This window comes from Lagopus leucura, unplaced genomic scaffold, assembly GCF_019238085.1.
Source record: "Lagopus leucura isolate 7727_CA_CO unplaced genomic scaffold, USGS_WTPT01 Super-Scaffold_73, whole genome shotgun sequence".
In the NCBI taxonomy this organism is placed as follows: domain Eukaryota; kingdom Metazoa; phylum Chordata; class Aves; order Galliformes; family Phasianidae; genus Lagopus; species Lagopus leucura.
This window is the reverse complement of record NW_024962252.1, coordinates 54,702,517-54,721,254: the sequence shown is the minus strand read 5'-3', so window position 1 is coordinate 54,721,254 and position 18,738 is coordinate 54,702,517. Positions and strand designations below refer to the sequence as shown.

General features: G+C 36.2%; 1 protein-coding gene across 2 annotated transcripts in view; it reads right to left on the bottom strand.

Moving 5' to 3' along the window:
* The window catches only part of SYNE1 (spectrin repeat containing nuclear envelope protein 1), a 275,315-nt gene that overhangs the window by 29,802 nt on the left and 226,775 nt on the right, over positions 1-18,738 (bottom strand). Inside the window, exons 121-128 of one of the 2 annotated variants that reach the window (XM_042893607.1) lie at positions 15,486-15,580; positions 14,316-14,550; positions 13,360-13,554; positions 11,915-12,040; positions 11,050-11,205; positions 8,985-9,143; positions 8,321-8,487; positions 2,091-2,253 (exon numbers count right to left, since the gene is read on the bottom strand). In XM_042893607.1, the coding sequence (XP_042749541.1) occupies positions 2,091-2,253; positions 8,321-8,487; positions 8,985-9,143; positions 11,050-11,205; positions 11,915-12,040; positions 13,360-13,554; positions 14,316-14,550; positions 15,486-15,580 (1,296 nt within the window). Of the gene's footprint in view, positions 1-2,090; positions 2,254-5,064; positions 5,276-8,320; positions 8,488-8,984; positions 9,144-11,049; positions 11,206-11,914; positions 12,041-13,359; positions 13,555-14,315; positions 14,551-15,485; positions 15,581-18,738 lie in introns of those variants that run through there. The other variant, XM_042893598.1, reaches the window with a different exon arrangement.

Sequence of the window (18,738 nt, the reverse complement as noted above, 5' to 3'; positions counted from 1 at the left end):
CAGATTCAGCTTCTTTCTCAGCTTTTAAAATTTTCTGTGCTTATTAGAAAACAATTAGCCTTTTGGTTAGTTTACAGAAGGAGCATTACTTCTACACATCACTGTCACCCAAATACAGGTTGGGTTTTTTAATCATCACAAAAGCAAACACAATTTTTTCAATTTCAAGTGGTAGCAGGCTGAGATAGTAAACAAGTAACTTTTGAAATACAGCTTTCAATCCTTGGAAAATGCTGCAGTGAGATTACACTACCTTCCCCAGGATATCCAGTTTGAATTGCCTCTTAATTTCACTACAGAGACCAGCAACCTCCAAAGCTCATTCTTGGCTGAAGAAGATGCTGAGAAGTAGACAATGAAGTTACAGAGATGGAATTTGTCCCTTCTCTTTCACAGCATAATATTTTTAATGCAGTGTTGTACATGAGCAATTGGTAGCAGTATGAGCAGGAAAGATAATGGCCTCAGTGGAAGATTAAGCATGAAAAAGAACATTAACAGGGAAGAAAAAAGAGGGATAAAATATTTGAGATTGCCAATGTAATGGCTTCCTAAGATAAAATAAATAGAGATATAGCCTCCTAAGAACAAAAATACTGTTTGCCATACTGGAATGTTTCTTTTGTTTGTTTGCTTTTGTTTTTCTTTTGTTTTTCAATGATGACCAGTCTGCAGCATTATCAAATCAAATAATCAAGATTCCAAATACGGTGTCTTCCCTGTATAAAATTAACCTCTATTTCTCCCCTTTACAGTTCCAGTGAAACCACTCAGACTTCCACAGAAAAGTGCTGCATGCTGTCACTCCACAGGTACCATATTAAGGAAACAGTAGAAAGCAGAGGTACACCAATCACCATACCCAGAGTAAGTCTCATAAGGAGCAGATATAACAGAACTGTGGAATGTTTGCACAGTGATGCTAGAAAAAAATCTGAGCATCTAGTTAATTGACAGCAGTGTTTAACCCTGCCCAGCACTTTACCATCTCAGAAACACAATTCATTAGTGATACTTGCATGTTATAAATTATTAACCCTGTGCAAATTGCAGATAGAATATTAATAAGCAGTTCTCCACAGCCATGTAGCAAATCAGTTGGGGAGCCATAAAAAAATCTGAGAAGGTTCCTGGGCCTCAACCATACACTCAGTTTAAAGATCAAAATTCCACTTTATGTACTTCATAACTTAACTGTCTCCAAAGCATTCTGGCACTCCACTTCCCACACATTTCTTTCTTCTCTCATGACAGAACTCAGAAGAGCATATAACTCATCTTCAGTGAGGCACCAAAAAGGTATTTCTGCTAAATAAGTACCAACAGGAACACAATAGAAAAGTCTTTCCCAGTAAAGTGCTTCTAAATAAAACTACACTGGGCAGCCGAATATGAAGCACCCACATATTTTCTTCTACTGCACAGAGCCATAATCTGTGAAGCAGGCATATAAAGTAGCAGTGAATTTGAATAGTAAATAGAAATTATAGAAAACACTCTTAGTAGTAACATCAATTGTAACACCGAAAAACTAGTTGACGTATTTTTTTGGCCTGTTTTAATGTTGACTGTTTTGTTCCAGGACTGCATAAAGGCTTTATGTGCTGTAAAACAACTGATTTTAAATTCACTTGTATAGTTCATGCATCTTTGCGTGCAATGTGATTCTCAAAACAAACTGCAAAATAAAACCCAGTTAGAAAGGTTGCTGAAAGAGTCCTTTCCAAGCATGTGCAAAATTTGCAAGGTCTAATAGGTGTCAGTTTTACTTTTTGGAACAGACAATTCAAACAATCCAAAATGACAAAGGAAAAACAAATTGCAATAGCTTGTTCAAGATATATTTCTTGGCGCCTTACCTTTCTTGGGAATGTCAAACAGCTCCAGGAAGATTCGATGTCAAAGCCAGCAGAAGGCTCTATAAGTGACACAGTAAGCACCACTTGCCTTGATATTTGAACACTTTTTTTTTTTTTTTTTTTTTTTACCTCATGCCCTCTTGGCACTGATCTGAGTAAAAGCAGACCAGAGACACACTATTTCGATTCTCCCCTTACCACTGTTCACTTGATAAATATTTTGCATTTTACCTGCTGTTCATTTAGCTTCCTTTGTATCTCCTCAGAGTCACAAGTTTCATAGACAATTGGTTTGGACAGCTCTGATTCAATGTGAGCAAGCCAAGATCTCAGGCTACTCATGTTCTTATCCAGCTGCTGCACTGCAACTAGTGTTTCTTTCAACTTCTTTACCCTGTAAAGAGAAAGAAATGGGAGCATGGGCACATTGAAGGTACAGCCTGAAGGAGAGCTCTAAACTGTGTGTTTCAGGAGGATTACAAAGAAACAATTTAGATGGCAACTTCTGCTTTCAAGTTTTCCGTCATGTACCACAAACAATTTTGAGTAACATTCCCTTTTATGTTTATATAACTTCTTAAGTATTTCAGTATCAGAAAGCTTTAAGAGATTACTTTAGCTGGGAATAGACCAACTAAATTGGACTGAATCAGACTTCTGGATCCACCATACAAAGAAAATGCTTACTATCCATAAATCAAACTGAGCAATTTACATTTTTTCTAAAACACTAATTTATCAGGTGTTTCTATATTTAATGCAGAAGGTGCAGTTGGTCCCTGAGAGGGGCTCTTAGAACAGGAAAGAAGGTTGGTTATCACCCATCTGAACTTGCAGTTTTTCAGTCTAAACATAATAAAGTACAGCCCATTTTCTGCTTATACCTTCAAGGCTGTATGCATGAGTTCTATTGCGTGAGTGCAGGATGGGGGAAGGGAACAACGAGTTGCATCATACATGTATACAAGAAAAAGTACTCCAATATTTCCATATTCAAGCTGTGAAACAGATACATCCCACTTGCAGTGTTATAGAATTCTAACTTCTGTACTGGCTTTTATTTAAACAATGCCTGGCCACATTTGATTGGCTTTGCCAATCAGAAAATGCCCTCTTTGTTCCATTCAGACAGAATAGGACTACTTCTCTGTCAGACACAGGAAAAAAAAAAAAGGGGGAGGGAAAAAAATCAACAGCACCCCAATAGTGTTATTTTCAGTCATATGACCTCAAGAGACAAAAAGAAAATGAAATGACATATTAAATATATGCCTCAAGGTAAGGACAACTCCTTCCCTCACCTCACTACCTTTACTGTTCATAGTGTTCTTTATTTGTACAAAATCTAACACAACAGATTCCTTGCCCATGGTACAAATAGAAGCAAATAGTGAGTGCTTCTTGGAACATGCTGATCTTCCTTTTTTTTTTTTTTTTTTTTTTTTTTGGTATGAACTCTAGAGCGTCTCCAGCTACCCTGAAAATCTACACTTATGTCCAGTATACCTAAATTTTCTTTCTGAACAGTAGCAGGTAAGATACTTAAGCTCTTCATCTCACTGAACACTGTGCCTGTGCACAAATGACTACATAATGTGTATGCAAGAAAAATGTGTCTCCCTTATAAAAATGTAACAGATCAGAACCCCACCTTTCTATGTTAATGTCAAAGGGCCTGAGAGACTGAAAACAAAACTAAAAGCTCTGCTTAGAGACAAAGGTTGAATTAGAAACCATCTAAGTATGTGGGATGCCTACTTAACTGTAATTTTTGACCTTCGAAGATTTCATTTACAAGATGATGTTTAAACACTTAATTATTCAGATAATCATTTCATGCTTTGTTACAGCACTCATGCATGCTACTTCAAGAGATCTGAGATAACTTCCATTCTTGATAATGATGACTTCACACTGAAAGCTAAGTGTTGGACACATGCCATTTTTGTTTTAAAACTTGTTTTAGATATCTATCTATATCATTATTGCTACATAATAAGACTCTCAAAGGAAAATACTGCAGAATTGAACTGTTAATTTCTATGGTCTAACAAGGAAAACTCATGTGAAAGTTTGAACTGGCTTATAATACTTACATTTCCATATATCTAAATGAAAATACCTCAGTTTCCCTAAGTAAGTAATTACATTAAAATGTCTATTTTCCATTAAAAATGAGAGAGAGAACAATTTGGAGCAGAAAGTAAGCCCAAAAGCCTCTAATTCAACTGGTCCTAAAACCAGAAAGCCTTAGAATCCACTTAAACCTCAACAGGAACAGCCTTGTAAATCTGTAACAATGCATCATATAGAACTCATAGCTACTGTATTAGTCATTCCTCAGACAATCGATTGCTGATATTAAACTTAAAAAACCCCACTAAGACCATGTTAGTTAAACATGTATAAAGCCAATGGAAAACACAAGTGAAAAAACTTTTCTACTCCAGAGACAAGATTTCAAGAAACACTTTTTTTCTATAAAACAGCAGGGATAAAAGTCACCATTAAAAGCAGTTTAAAAAATCAGTTTAAAAATTATGTTTTTATGTTTTAAAAAGATGTAAAATCCAAAGGACAGCACAAATGTGTACCACAATACTAGTATTAACAATTATAATTGCTCTTCAGATCACAGTTTTCACTTTCAGAGAATAAATTTATAGAACTCTGATCAAACCCAGAAAAAATTGTAGAAAAGACAATGGGAAGAAGGCAAAGGAGGAGTTGAATCAAAAATCTAAGGAAATGTAGCTTGAATTCCAGTATTAAAAGCAGTTAAAGTGTTTTCATCCATATACAAAGACAGATCAAATTAAGTATGTAAAGTCTGAAATCCTGTGTTTACAGCCTCTTCTCTGCCTTTTGCATGTATCCACAATGACACAGATAGTAAGCAAATACAGTTTGCCTCTGTTATATACACTCATTTAAAAACATCAGTAAAATCAGTCAAGTTTCTTTCAGGCAACAAAGAAATTGTAGTGAGTTGTTAATAGTTGTAAGTCTGCATTAGTTATAAAATCCTAATCTGAGATCCAAAAGCACTAGCTGTACAATAAGGTTGTTCTCACTGTTAACTTTTCAAATTGAGCAGAAAACAGCTAAGGCTATGATTTCTACCTATCAACATTCCAGTTTTCTGGCAAACCAAGACTTCAGAAAGAACTGTATCAGTTAAAAGCAAACAAAAATAGCTGCCTGCCTTGTGATATCACAATTACAGTCTGGGAGATCTGAATCCACACTGCCGTCCTCCGCCATCCTCACAGCTCGCAAATCCTCTGCCACCACCATGAAATTTTCCAGCATTAAAAAGAAGAGCTTCCACTTCAAAAGCTTGCAAACACTGTGCTTTGTATGGGGGCAAGAAAAGAAACAAACTTCTCTTTGCTTCTGAGTACTGTACAGAAAATATTGCATGCCAAACAAATGTTAGCAGACGTTGCTTGATAATATGAGCCTGAATGGTGACAAGTGGTCATGTTTCTAAATAAAACCTGCATTCATCAACATGTGCCAGACTTGATCTCCAGGAATGTGGATCATGAGTGCAAGGGGAAGGGAGGGAAAAAATATACAACAAAGCCTTCCTTGCAAAGCCTGAACAGGACCAGCAAATACAGTACTTGCTGGCAGTTAACATCTGTAACACTTATCAAACAAATTCCACTTTAAGGATGAATATTTTTTAAAAAGATAGAAATATAAGTCTTTGGATAAAAAGACACAACTGCCTTTATGTAGCTGTCTTTTCTTCAGTTACCTCCTCACAGTAGAGAGATAAGAAGTGGGTAAGGGAACAGAACGTGAGAAAGAAGGACTTTTACAAGGGAATGAAGAAGTTCCATCATCAAGCATAAAATCAACAAGAAAAGATTCAGACTCATGTTACCATACTGTACTAATAAAACACTAGGAAAAATGCTCCAAAGTATGACTGCGATTTTGAAGAAAAAAATGTGCATTTATTAACAGTCAAGGATCCAGAATGAGAGGAGGTCTGTTTTATTCTTAACACCAGAAAAAATAATTCACATTTTCTAACTGAATGCAGCCAAAATTCATGTTATACGATATATCCCCAATTGAAAAGTATCAAAATAGGAACATACTCTGATACATAGCAAAATGCTCAAGAGACTCGACAGTCTTCTAAAAGTACTTTGGAGGATGCAAATGGTTTTGATCAGTAGGAATTACTTACCTGGGTTTTAATTGATATCAGTCTGAACTACAACTGAACTAGCAAAATCTCTATTACCCAGCATCAATCCTTACCAAGATTTACTTCCCAACTTTAGTAATGCAGCGTTCATACTTTGCATCCTTTCTCACAAAGTTTATATATTTAATTGCATATGATAATAGGCACACTAGATTGAATGGACTAGTGGAGCCTAGATCTGGTTGAAAGAGACCTACAACAGTCTTGAGTCCAACTGTTAATCTACTTCAGAGGTAACATCAAGGTTAAAACAGATCGTTAAATGCATTACCAACATGCTTCTTAAACACAAAAAGATACAGGCCACCAACCACCTCTTCGGAAAGCCTTGTCCAATGCTTAACTATCTTGGTAACTAACTTTTTCCTAATTTCCACTTTGAAACAACCCTGATGAAGCTCTGAGACACTGCCATGTGTCCTGTCACTAAATACCAGTGAGAAATGATGGACACCTCCTTTTCCATTTCCCCACTACAGAAAGATTTACAGGGCAATGAAATGATCTCTTAATTTCCTTTCTTAAACGTGTGATAAACCCAGTGTCCTCAACTGCTCCTCCAGGGATTCGACTTCCAGCCTTTTAACCAGCTTTAGAGACTTTTAAGGGCCTTCTTAAATTGGAGAGCCTAGAATTGCTCACAGTATTCCAAGTGAGGCTGGAGAACCATCAGTTTTGATGAGGTGGCTATGCTGTGCTTAATGCACACCAGAATATATCTTTCCTTCCTGGTTGCTAGGGCAAGCTGCTGTTCATACCGAGCCAGCACCTCCAGATGTCCATCTGTAGGCTGCTCTTCAGTCAGTCATTTCCCAATCTGTACTTTATACCCCACATTAATTAAAAAAGCTAAATTGAAGGGTTAGTTCTGGAAACAAAAGTAAATAAATATTTCACATATATTAGTCTAGTGCTAGGGCTTGACATCCTACTTCAAGATAACAGAATGAGAAAGTTTAAGCAGATAACACAATTTTCACCTACCCTTTCTCCTGTCACCCTAACAATGATGCCCTTATCTGTCTCTATATTGAGCACTAATCTTTAATACTAAACAGACAACATAGATTAAAAAAAAAAAAAAAAAAAAAAAAAAGATTTACAATTTCTGAATGAATGTCATTTTGCTTTTCACTAGAAACTTCCTAAAGGTAGGTATGATTTGAACACAACATTTGAAAAATTGTCTGAGTAGGTGTTTCTAAAGACACATAAAAATACAGCAAATATCTGTTATGATCAACAATTGGTGATGATCACATCCTCTGAAACCAGCAGTCTCCTTGGCAGCAATGCACCACTTCCTGACTTGACTGTTCTGCAAGAAGTATACAGCTTTCATTACTTTAAAACAAACTGCTATAAAAGGACATGGAACCAGAATGGTTCAGCTTACACAGAATTTACTGTTTGCATGCTTACAGGTTTCAGAGTAGGAACACAGTAAAATCATATGAAAATGGATTTTAAAAAGAAGATAACACAACAAGGCAAACCTTTTTGCTGCATGCGAGGCTAAAGTATTATTAATTCATACATATATAATTGCAGAAGTGCAAAATAGTAGAGAGTATATATACATTTTATGAAATGCACATAAAAAACCATGCCAAAATTACTGTCTGTAGAAGAAGGATGCTGTACTGTGACTCAGGGCAAAAAATACTGAAACAAATAAGCCAGTTTTTTTCACATATCAACATATCATCAAGCAGCCCTGTATTTCCCTAAGTTATGAAAATGGCTGTTTTTTTTTTTTTTTTTTTAAAAAAAAAACAGCCTTGATGATAATCTTTAATTTGCTGTGTGTATGTCTATCTTCTCAATCAGTCAGACTTATTTTTGGAACTCCTCTTCTGGAAACCCAAATTAAAACAACAAATGCGCTATTCAGATTGTTCTGCCATTTTAAAATTTGTTTTAATTAATCTAATCTCCTCTAACATGAGATGGAATTGAAACAAGGCTCACTAAATCTGGCTGCCACCAATCCCGTGTAACTCAGACATAGCAGACAGTGTTTGGAATTATCTTCTTTTTACTTGCTGAAATAACACGAAGAAACGATACAAAGGCAAACGGGAGAGTAAATTTCACAGAACTGTGTTTATGGTTGAGAACAGACCCATTTGTGATTAATAATGGAAAGGCAGATAAAAAATATTTTAATTCCATGATGCCCAGTACATTCATCTGTATCATGTAGCAATTAGAAACAAAACAATTGTTTTACCTGGCTGCAATAAGATCCAGAAGATGTTGCCATCTGTCATTGATCTTGCCAAGTTTGTACTCAATCTCTGATGCTTTACTCTCATGGCTGGCTTTAGCAAGACGCTCTCCCATTTGCTGGAGCTGGATTTTGCTCTCTTGGGCTACAGCAATTTCCTCTTGATAATCCTGGATAGAAAAGTGCAATCAGAAGATAAATACCAAATACATTTTGCTTTACATTACTAAAGGAACTATACAAAAATACCAGTGAATGTTGACGTGTTTTTGTTCTTCTAGTAATAAATGACAGCCTCTCTAATTTTAGAGTTTACATACAAACAAGAGAGTAGAGTAGAGTAGACAGAGTATACTACAAACAACTCTATCAGAAGAATGGAAAAAAAAACAACCCATCTATGAAAGTATAGTTAAACTCCTTACAGGAGTAAAGCAATTGGTTTAAAATCAAATCACTTAATTTTCTGATATCTTGGATGGTACCACCTGAAGAAAGACAGGAAAAAGCTGCACAGCGAGAGAACACAAATACGCAGCCTCACTGGAACTTATAAGCATCCATTTCAGGTAAAACCTTGATTTCAGCTAATTCAGTATTCTCTTTGTAACACAAAAGCAGCAAAAAGTAAAAGAAAATATGTAAGTATACATGCTCTGCACGATACCTTTCTAAGTTTCTCGATCATTTCTTCTATGACGATGTCACCATTTTGAGAAACTTTACTTTCCATTTGTGTCAGCCACTCACAGAGCTCCTTGTTCTTCTCGCTGAAGACAGCCCACTCATTCAGTTTCTCACTAACTTGCTGTCGACGTAAAGATACCTTAAAATATTCAGAAAAAAAAGTAAATGAATTTTAGAGACAGTTGAAGCACATTGTGCCTCAGTGTGAACTCCTCTGGATCTGCAGATGAACTGAAGGCGCTTACTTCCATTAAAAAAAACTGGATTTGTACTGCAAAAACTTTGCATGATTCTTTGAGAGTTTAGAGGTAAGTGTTATTCTCAGGATTCTCAGTTCTATTGCATAATGGGAGGCATTCAAATATTAGGCTCAGTATTGTGTCTATATATTCTTTCAGAGTGTCTTTCAGGCTTCCCAGGAAGAACAAAACAACACCCTTTTTTTTTTTTTTTTTTTTTTTTTTACAATTTTGGCTAACTTACAAGAGCTATTAAAGCATGCCAATAGTTTCTTTTCACTTTAATAGATTATATAAAAAGGAAGGTATAAATGCTTTAAATGCTTGATCAAAGCAAAAAAAAAAAAAAAGAAAAAAAAGAAATACACATATAGCAGAGGTTAAACTGTGCAATTTGTGCATAAATGCAAAGATGCACTTTTTTTCCTGTAAATATTTTTTGCATAAGTTACTTTCTACTTGAGTCTCAATACAGTCATTCCATAGATGACTATTTCTCCTGAATCTTGTTGTTACATTCAGGGATTCCCAAGGGCTTTCATAATAAGCATAAATCATTAAAATGCTGTATTTAATAAAAAAAAAAACAAAGAAAAGCATTTCAATGTTTAAGAAATTGCTATAGCGGTATTATCATCTCAGACTATGAGTAACAGTCTGTCCTTGACAGATAAGGATGGAAATTGAAATCAAAGTGGTAGCAGAAGGTGAACAGCAAAGTCATCTCTGTAGTTTCAGATATTTGAACCATTATTTATTTCCTCATTCTACTCTAAGTTGTTTCTGACATTATGTTAGCATTTCATCTGAAAAGATGAAAACTGCATCTGTTCTTTCGTAAAAAAGTGTGTTCACTGACTACCATGTTAGGTTTAACAGTAGCATACATGATCTCATCATTTCCTTTTTGTGGTTCTAAACTTGATGGCAGATTTCCGGAAATAAGAAACGGTTGAACGCTGTTGCTCTAGGTTACATCCTGAAGCACTCAACACGTACAAAAATAAGATAAAACTTCTTTACTCATCTCCCTCCTTTAATCTCTTAATATGTTTAGTGACTACACCATAGGTTAGATGTATCTGTGTCGGCTCGCTCAAATGAAACTAATAACAAGTTTCTCACTGTTAACTGAGAAACATTTTTCCTATTTTGGGGATGTTTTTGAAGACTTCATGGAAAATTTATGTAAGGTAACTATTTCCATGCTAGCCCCAGACATGTGCACAGTAACGTCTACTGAACTACAGAAATAACATTAGAATAATCTGAAAAACTGGATGAGGGAGTCAAATCTGTAAGTGAAAAAGGATGCAAAAAATACACTGCTAGCACTATGTAGCTGAAAAATCAAACAATTCTCTTAAGCTCATTTCACAGCCAAGCAAGTCACCCTTGGACTTAAAGAAACGCTGACACTAACATCTGAAGAGGTAGAAATGAAAGAAATGCTGAGTGGGGAGTGGACAACATTTCTGAGCACAGCTCCTCCACAAAAGCATAGTTAACTGTATTATTTCTGTTTGCCCTGTGCTGCAGTCTCATATCACAAGCACATCTTTTTCGTTTTTTTTCTTCTTAAGTTTTATGTACAGTCTCGATGGTGAAGTTCAAGAAAACTGAAAATCTAAGTAATAACGAAAGGGAACGTTTCAATGGATGTTATACCTAATTCAGCAAGTGCTCAAATATGATTTTTACCAGTTTCTACATGCATCTTTTCTAAAAGACTCTATTTGCATTCAATTGTTTCTCCAAAACCTTTTTAGTTTGCATGCTCATATCAAAGCTCAGTACTATACTTGCCTGATGGCACAGCTCCTCCCACTGTCTGTGCAGAAGCTCTATACGCTCACTGAGGACTGAAATATCATCTGCACTTATATAGGTAGACAAGGACTCCTTCAGCAGAGAGAGGTGTGCAAGGTCATCTGTCCATCCATCAACAGCATTCTCTAATTCCTTAAAAGATGAGCATAAGGAAAAAGGTACAGAGATGTAGTAGTTTTGAGGTACAAAAAGTACAGAGATGAATATTTTTATCTCACTGAATCAAAGTCATATCTAACCAGATCCACTATTTCAAGAGGACTGCTTCAATCTTGTTTTAAAGAAAAGGAAAATACCAGCTCCATGCGTACCAATATTTTTAACCCTGATAGAAGATGATACATCAGTCTTGTGTCAAATATTCACAAACCAAATTAGCACTCAAATATCTCTAAAGTTCCAGAGATTTTGAGAGTTCTCTCTAGTGAAAATGCTTTCAAGTTGTATCACATTTATTGACTGCAAGGAATATAACATATAAATGGTACATAAGATCCACAACAGCAATCCTACCTCAAATAAGAATCACTAAGAGAACTGTTTAGATCATGAGCTTAAGCTTGAATCAAGAATTTATATTACAAAAGCTTATAAATATTTAGTACTTCTACAATACTTTTCAGACTCTATTCTAATATCTTTGATCTTTTCTATATGCATCCTTTGAACTTTTCAATTAATACCCTGCAGGATTTATACTGTCCAAATGTTACAAGGATAGCTTCTTAGCTTTTCACAAAGATGCTTGGCTGCTTTACATAGCCATTAATGTAAAGCCTGTTAACAATGAAAGATGTTACTGCAAAAATATCCAGAGACAGTCAACAGAGAAGTACTTTACCTTGCAACGAATTTGTTCTGCATTCAGCTCATCATGGTGTTCTGGCAAAGGCTGAGAAAGCTTTTTTTTGAACGATCTTAGCTTCTCCAGGGAGTCTGCTATACCCTTTTCAGATCTTTCCCAGTCCTGAGGGCAGAAAGTTTATTAGGACTCAGTTCAGATCTAGATTATACTTACTGTATTTAGTGGTTAGTCAAATCAGTGAACATAAAGAGTGAAAACATTTCCATAGTAATAACATGTACTGAAATTCTCTTTTAAAGAATACTCAGAGTCTTAAAACTAGGCTCATATGTAAACTGGATTTAAAATCTTTTTTAGGTTACTTTTTGTTTTGTTTTCTGTTGGTTTCTATGAGAAGAAACATAGAAGTCAAGGATTCCTGTTATTGCAACATTGTCTAATTACAATTCCATCCTTTCAGAAATACCTTGAACTCTCCAAATGATTTTCCACTTCGTTTCCTGAATGCCTGGTGCATCAAAATTCAGAAAAAAAAAGTTTGGAGTAGTATGAACTCAGCTCACACTGAAGTACCTGCAGTACCTCCTCTAAATGTGCAATTTGTGTGGTAAATTTCCCTGCTTCCTTCCCTCCAAGCATCAAGTCCTATATTTTTCATTGGGACATCATATCACAGAAGTTTTCATTTCCATAGATACAAGATTTCATGATTAAAATTTTCTGATGCAACTTTCCAACTAGAACCCGAGGTAGAAGGAACAAGACTTGAAACAGGAAGAAAAATATACTTAATGGAACTTTTCCAAAACAATACTTAATTTTCTTGTATCGCTTTGCTTCTTACAAACAAAATTAACGTGTTCATATTTCTATTAGACCTCAGAAACTGTTCTAAAAGCACTTGCCTTATTCTGTTAATACAAGCAAGTTCAATTTATTTCATATGAAATAAGCAAAAAAGAAAAATGAACAGACCAAATTTAAATCCCAGTCTATCATCTTTTGTACTTGAAGTGAGGTTAGTAGGCATTCTGAAGACTGCTTACATTAAAAAGAAGTTCAAGTCCCCCTCTTCCAAGTGCTTTACTTAAGACAGCAAATACTCAAGACACATGAAGGAGACACAAACTGGCTAAGTAGATATTGATATTGTCATGTGAGAGAATAAGAGATCTAATTTTCAATATCATATGTATAAAGGCTAACAAGTATTGTGCAAAATAAATTACATAATTGCTTTATGCTGAAAATGATGGGTGTGGAAATATCAGTTAAAAGATATCAAAAAACATACAGGCCTACTGCAAAATATTATTCTATTTTTAAATATTTTATAATTAGAGGTAGTGAAATTATGAGCTTATATAACATGCATGCAATTTCTGTATTTGTACTCATTTCTTTAGAATACTTTTCTTTACCATGGTTCAGAATGAGAAACGGTGAACTTGAAAGTACAGAAAAAAAAACAATATACTTACTTTCAGTAATAAAGCAACCTGCTTCTTCTGTTCTTCCAGTTGGGTGCTAACTTTCTTCCATTGCTCCTGAATTTCTGTAAGCTCTGCCTGCAGGGCTGCTTCAGCTCCACTGTCTGCAGAGAGCAGCAATTGCTTCCCAGCTTCCACAGTCAGGATATAACTGCCTTGTTGCCTTAGGAGAACTTTCTCTTTAAGCTGCAAATACAGTTTTTTTCTTGTCAACTTTTTGTCAGTTTCTTGTCAACTTTGTATTTTTTTTTGTAATGTTTTTGTAATGAGTAATTAATTACAACTCATCCTCAAGTCTGTACTTGACTAACTTTTATTTGATTGCATATCTTGACTAAAGCAGGAGCTGCAGCCCAAATGCTTTACCCTACCTTTTATTTTGCCATCATCTACTGCAGCAGATCATTAGAAAATTTCTCCAAGAAGTTAAAGACATAGAAGACTTCTTTTTCTCCTCATTCATATCAGTATCTCAACTGATCTTGAGGAAAAACAGCTCTTTGAAAACTCATTATTCTTACAAGCTTTATCATTTATATAATATCTTCCAGTTAAAAAAGCTTGAAGACACCAAGCTGCTAAATAGTTATTGTTAGCCTCACATGAAGATCACATCAGACATTCAAAGTATCTTTTTCGTTAGCAAGAAAACACTCCTCAAATTTGACATTATTGTGGCTCTTACGACTGTTTCAATATGAGGTTAGTTACAAAGCAAAACCAGAAACAATCAAAGCTTGAGTTTTTTAAATTTGCCATTACACGCCATCAAAACGTTGCTTCTGAGACTATGACATTTTGAAAGAACAACTGATATCTAATGTTGCTTTCTGTGAAACAGAAAGTCTTAAACTAATGCACCTTCAAGCACTTTTTAAATAATGAAGGTGGTTAAAAATTAAATTTAAAAAAGGATGTTCTTTCCTCTTCAAATACACTGGACATACCTGCACTTCATCCAGCAATGCTCTGGCCTGCTGCAATGGGATAGGAGCATTTCCCAGACCGCTTACTGGCTGACAGGACGTTTCCACCAGCCACTTGCGTAGTTTCTCTGCCATCTCCCTGTAGCGCTGCCACTGATGGATCTGGCTGTCAATAATCCCTCTCCTCTGCTGTGCCCGGCGAATTACTCCTTGCCATTGATTACTCAGAAGTGTCAGCTTCAGATTAAATTCATCCCTATTGTAAATTAATAAATAAAAACCTGCAGTAGCTTTCATACTTTATCTATTTATTTACTGAAATTAAGTAGAGAGGAGGGAATGCGAAGTGTTTTTTGTCTGCTAATTATTAAGCACTAGAAGAAAAGCACTGAACTCTCACGACAGTTGACTGAGGATGAGAACTCCACAGATCGTACACATGGATAATCAAAGGGATCCAATTATTAAGATTGAAAAAAAAACCACAACTCTTTTACTTGCAACAAAAACTTAGTTTTTGCTAGATTAAATTATCCAAATTCGTAGGAGAGAATGAAGATTTCATGATTCACCCTGAGCTAGATCAAAGCAGGTGAAAAATATATGAAGGAGTATCAAGACTCTCATAACCCCCCGACAAGAAAATTCTAAAACTAAAACCATGATACCCTTAAGCAAAGCCACTACATATGCACGTGTTAATACAGTCACACTCCACTGATTTCTGGAATTATATAAAACAAAATCTCTGAGACAGAAATGAATTTCTTTTCAATTACATTTATGCTTCAGGTGATCTTCTCTGAGGTATGTCCGCAGCTGCCTCAAAGTGCATGTAACTGGCTGTAAATCAATTACTGCTGGGTCTTTTGGTGAAAGGTGTTTTGAAGTTCCATCAGAAAAGACATATGTGATTTATTTGACAATACAAGACAAATCTTTATCAGAGAAGCAGCCTTAAGGCTGCTGCATTCCCAAATGCAAACACATCTATCCCACGGCATCCTAAAGAAGAGTCTTATTTAAAATCTAACTGATTAATAGTTTAACCACATCGACAGTAAAGCCTGCTTCAGAAGAGCATGACTTGAATGTTGACATCTTTTGTGACATTCTCTGTTCAGAAATCTCCCAATAATTTAAGTATTACTTCACACAGCCAGCAGCGGCAAAAAACACAACAATGTCTACCTGTCATCTACTTGTCCTTGTTCTAGGAGGTGCTGTCCATCAGAGATGATTGAATGCAAAATCTGCTGACGGCTGAACATCTCTGCCTGGAATAGCTGTTGCACAAGAGACAAGGATGGTATTATGGCTTCTAGTAACAATTATTAGTTCTTTGAGATTTTAAAAAGTTGTTTAAAAGCTAAATAATATCAATGGAAGCTATGAATTATGTCTCTGAGTACAACTGTGACATCAGTATTATAATTTACAAGAATATCTATACAGAGTATCTATTGCATGAACATAAGAGCACATTTTATTTTCTCACAAGTTTAGGAGTATTCTAATGCTTTCCCTTCTTAAATTTAATTAACGTTTGCAGGTTGGTGGAACAAACTTTTAGTAGAATTTTATACAGTCAACAGAATTACTTTAAAACAAATGGTTGGCCAAGTTAATGTGCCGGAAATTCATTTTCCATGTTTTCCAATTTAGTTTACATAGTTTAATACTTTTATAACTCCTGAATTACTTAAACATTGCTTTATTTATGACCAAAAACTATCTAATTACTACTTATGCAAACACTGCTTAGGTACATTACACTTAAATTTATTTTTAGAAACGTCTTTCCTTATTTTGGAACAATCTAGGCATCAATCGCGGACTAGACACATTCTATGTTCAAAAGGTTTTACAGAGAGATTCAAAGTATGAACACCAATACGTTTTTTTCTTTTATTAGTAATGGTGTTCTAAATTGATATTTACCCTGCCTAAACTTAACCCAAGATTCTCCAAGTGAAATATCAACTGGCACCTATGCAATTAGATTTTTCAAGAACACTGTATGTACTTCAGGACTACTACATGACACAGCAGTTTTTCAAAATGCAATTCTGTGTCTCCGAATCACTGAACAAGTTTTGACATTGTTATTCAATTCATGGATTTTCCTATAAAAAGAAACAGTGTTGCCTAGTTTTCTTGAAGATGCCTTCGATAGTGTTCTTTGAATACTTTGGCACTTGGGAATGACCAAGCCAAGAACAGAGGGAAAATAATATCTCTGTTGAGCAATTTCACCAAAACCACATACTACGGGTTTGAGAATTTCAGAAAGCTGAGTAAGAAGGAAGAAATTTCAGTTCCTATCACATCTATTTCTGTTGAGCTGAAAGGGCATGGATCACAAGAGGCAAGTTTCTAACAGTATTGTTGAAAGATTCAACAGAACATAACATAATTTTTTTTTTTTTTTTTTGAGAAGATGGTAATATATTTTATATTTTGAGAAGACAGATACAATAAATAAAAGGTTATCAAGCATGAGAAACTCTGCTTATAGAGGATGTATTCAAGTCCTACACCAAATCAGATTCATTCCTCTAAAAATCTACTCGATCGGTCCAGTCTTGTTCAACATTTTCATCAACGACCTTGATGAGGGGATAGTGGCCACCCTCAGCAAGTTTGCTGATGACATGAAGTTGGGAGGATTGGCTGACACGCCTGAAGGCTGTGCTGCCATTCAGCAAGACCTGGACAGGCTGGAGAGCTGGGCAGAAAAAAACCGGATGAGGTTTAACAAAAGCAAGTGTAGAGTCTTGCATCTGGGGAGGAATAATTCCATGCACCAGTACAGGTTGGGGGATGACCTGCTGGAGAGGAGCTCTGCGGAGAGGGACCTGGGTTTCCTGGTGGATGACAGGTTGGCCATGAGCCAGCAGTGTGCCCTTGTGGCCAAGAGGGCCAATGGCATCCTGGGGTGCATTAAAAAGAGTGTGGCCAGCAGGTCGAGGAAGGTGATTCTCCCCCTCTACTCTGCCCTGCTAAGGCCTCATCTGGAGTACTGCGTCCAGTTCTGGGCTCCCAGTACAAAAAAGACAGGGATCTCTTGGAAAGAGTCCAGCAGAGGGCCACAAAGATGGTGAAGGGCCTGGGGCATCTCTCCTATGAAGAAAGGCTGAGTGAACTGGGTCTGTTCAGCCTTGAGAAAAGAAGACTGAGAGGGGACCTGATCCAGGCCTATAAATATCTAAGGTGTGGGGGGCAGAATGGCGAGGCCAGACTGTTTTCAGTGGTGAGTGGAGACAGGACAAGGGGAAACGGCTGGAAAGTGCAGCATAGGAAGTTCCGCACAAATGTGCGCAAGAACTTCTTTACAGTGAGGGTGACGGAGCACTGGAACAGGCTGCCCAGGGAGGTGGTGGAGTCTCCTTCTCTGGAGATGTTCAAGACCTGCCTGGATGCCTACCTGTGCGACCTGCTGTAGGGAACCTGCTTTGGCAGGGGGGTTGGACTCAATGATCTCTGGAGGTCCCTTCTAACCCCTACAATTCTGTGATTCTGTGATACTTGTTCTGTGCATGCACATAAAAATACATAAAAATGAGATATTCTGTTATGTGGGACCACTTGTAATCCCAATTTCTTCTCGTATGCAGATTGCTATCAATAAAGAAATAGGAATTCAAAGAATCAGGAAAGGGGGGTAAGCATTGGAATACACAGTACCTGAACACTGAGGGGAAAAAATTTGAAAATGTATTGGCAAGCAACTCTTTTATTCTTTCTCTACCAGCACTTTTGCAAGTGCTTGTCTCAGTGCACTAGCACTGTGTAAGAGTCTCAAGTACCAAGTACCAGGTTTGCAGATGGACATCTGGACAATTGAACAAGAATGACTACATGGTTGTCCTGAAAGAGTTATTTGACGCACATGCCAGAGTTAGCCATGATATTTGGAAAATGGTTTGAAAATTTCAGTAGGAAGTTATTTGGAAATAAGACCACTGATATAGCTGTAATCCTGTTCAAATAAATACTAGCAAAATTAAGAGTCAGTACTGGAAAGCTGGTAACAGAACTGGATGCATCCTAACATCCATTCTGGGAATACATGTGGAAACAGTATTTTCTCATTATCTTCAAGAAAGCACAGAAAAACAATCTGGAAAATCCTCTCAAGAAATTTAGATTTGAAACTCTTGCAGCTGGGAGAAGTGGAAACTGATTTCTTCATGAGCATCAGAAGACACTGCAAAGAACACTGACCATGAAATATATTGAAATTACATAAAATGTCAAAAAACTTTGTGTTAAAAAAAAAAAAAAAAACAAACATTTTTCAACATTTTTTGTTGATGAAATGCAGCATTTAGCGAAATGGATATTCCTTCTCTATATTTTGAAAAGTGACTCTACATAGCTGAAAGAAGTAAAGCTTTTTCAGACTGCCTGAATAGCATTAGCTGAAGCAGAACCAGGTTTT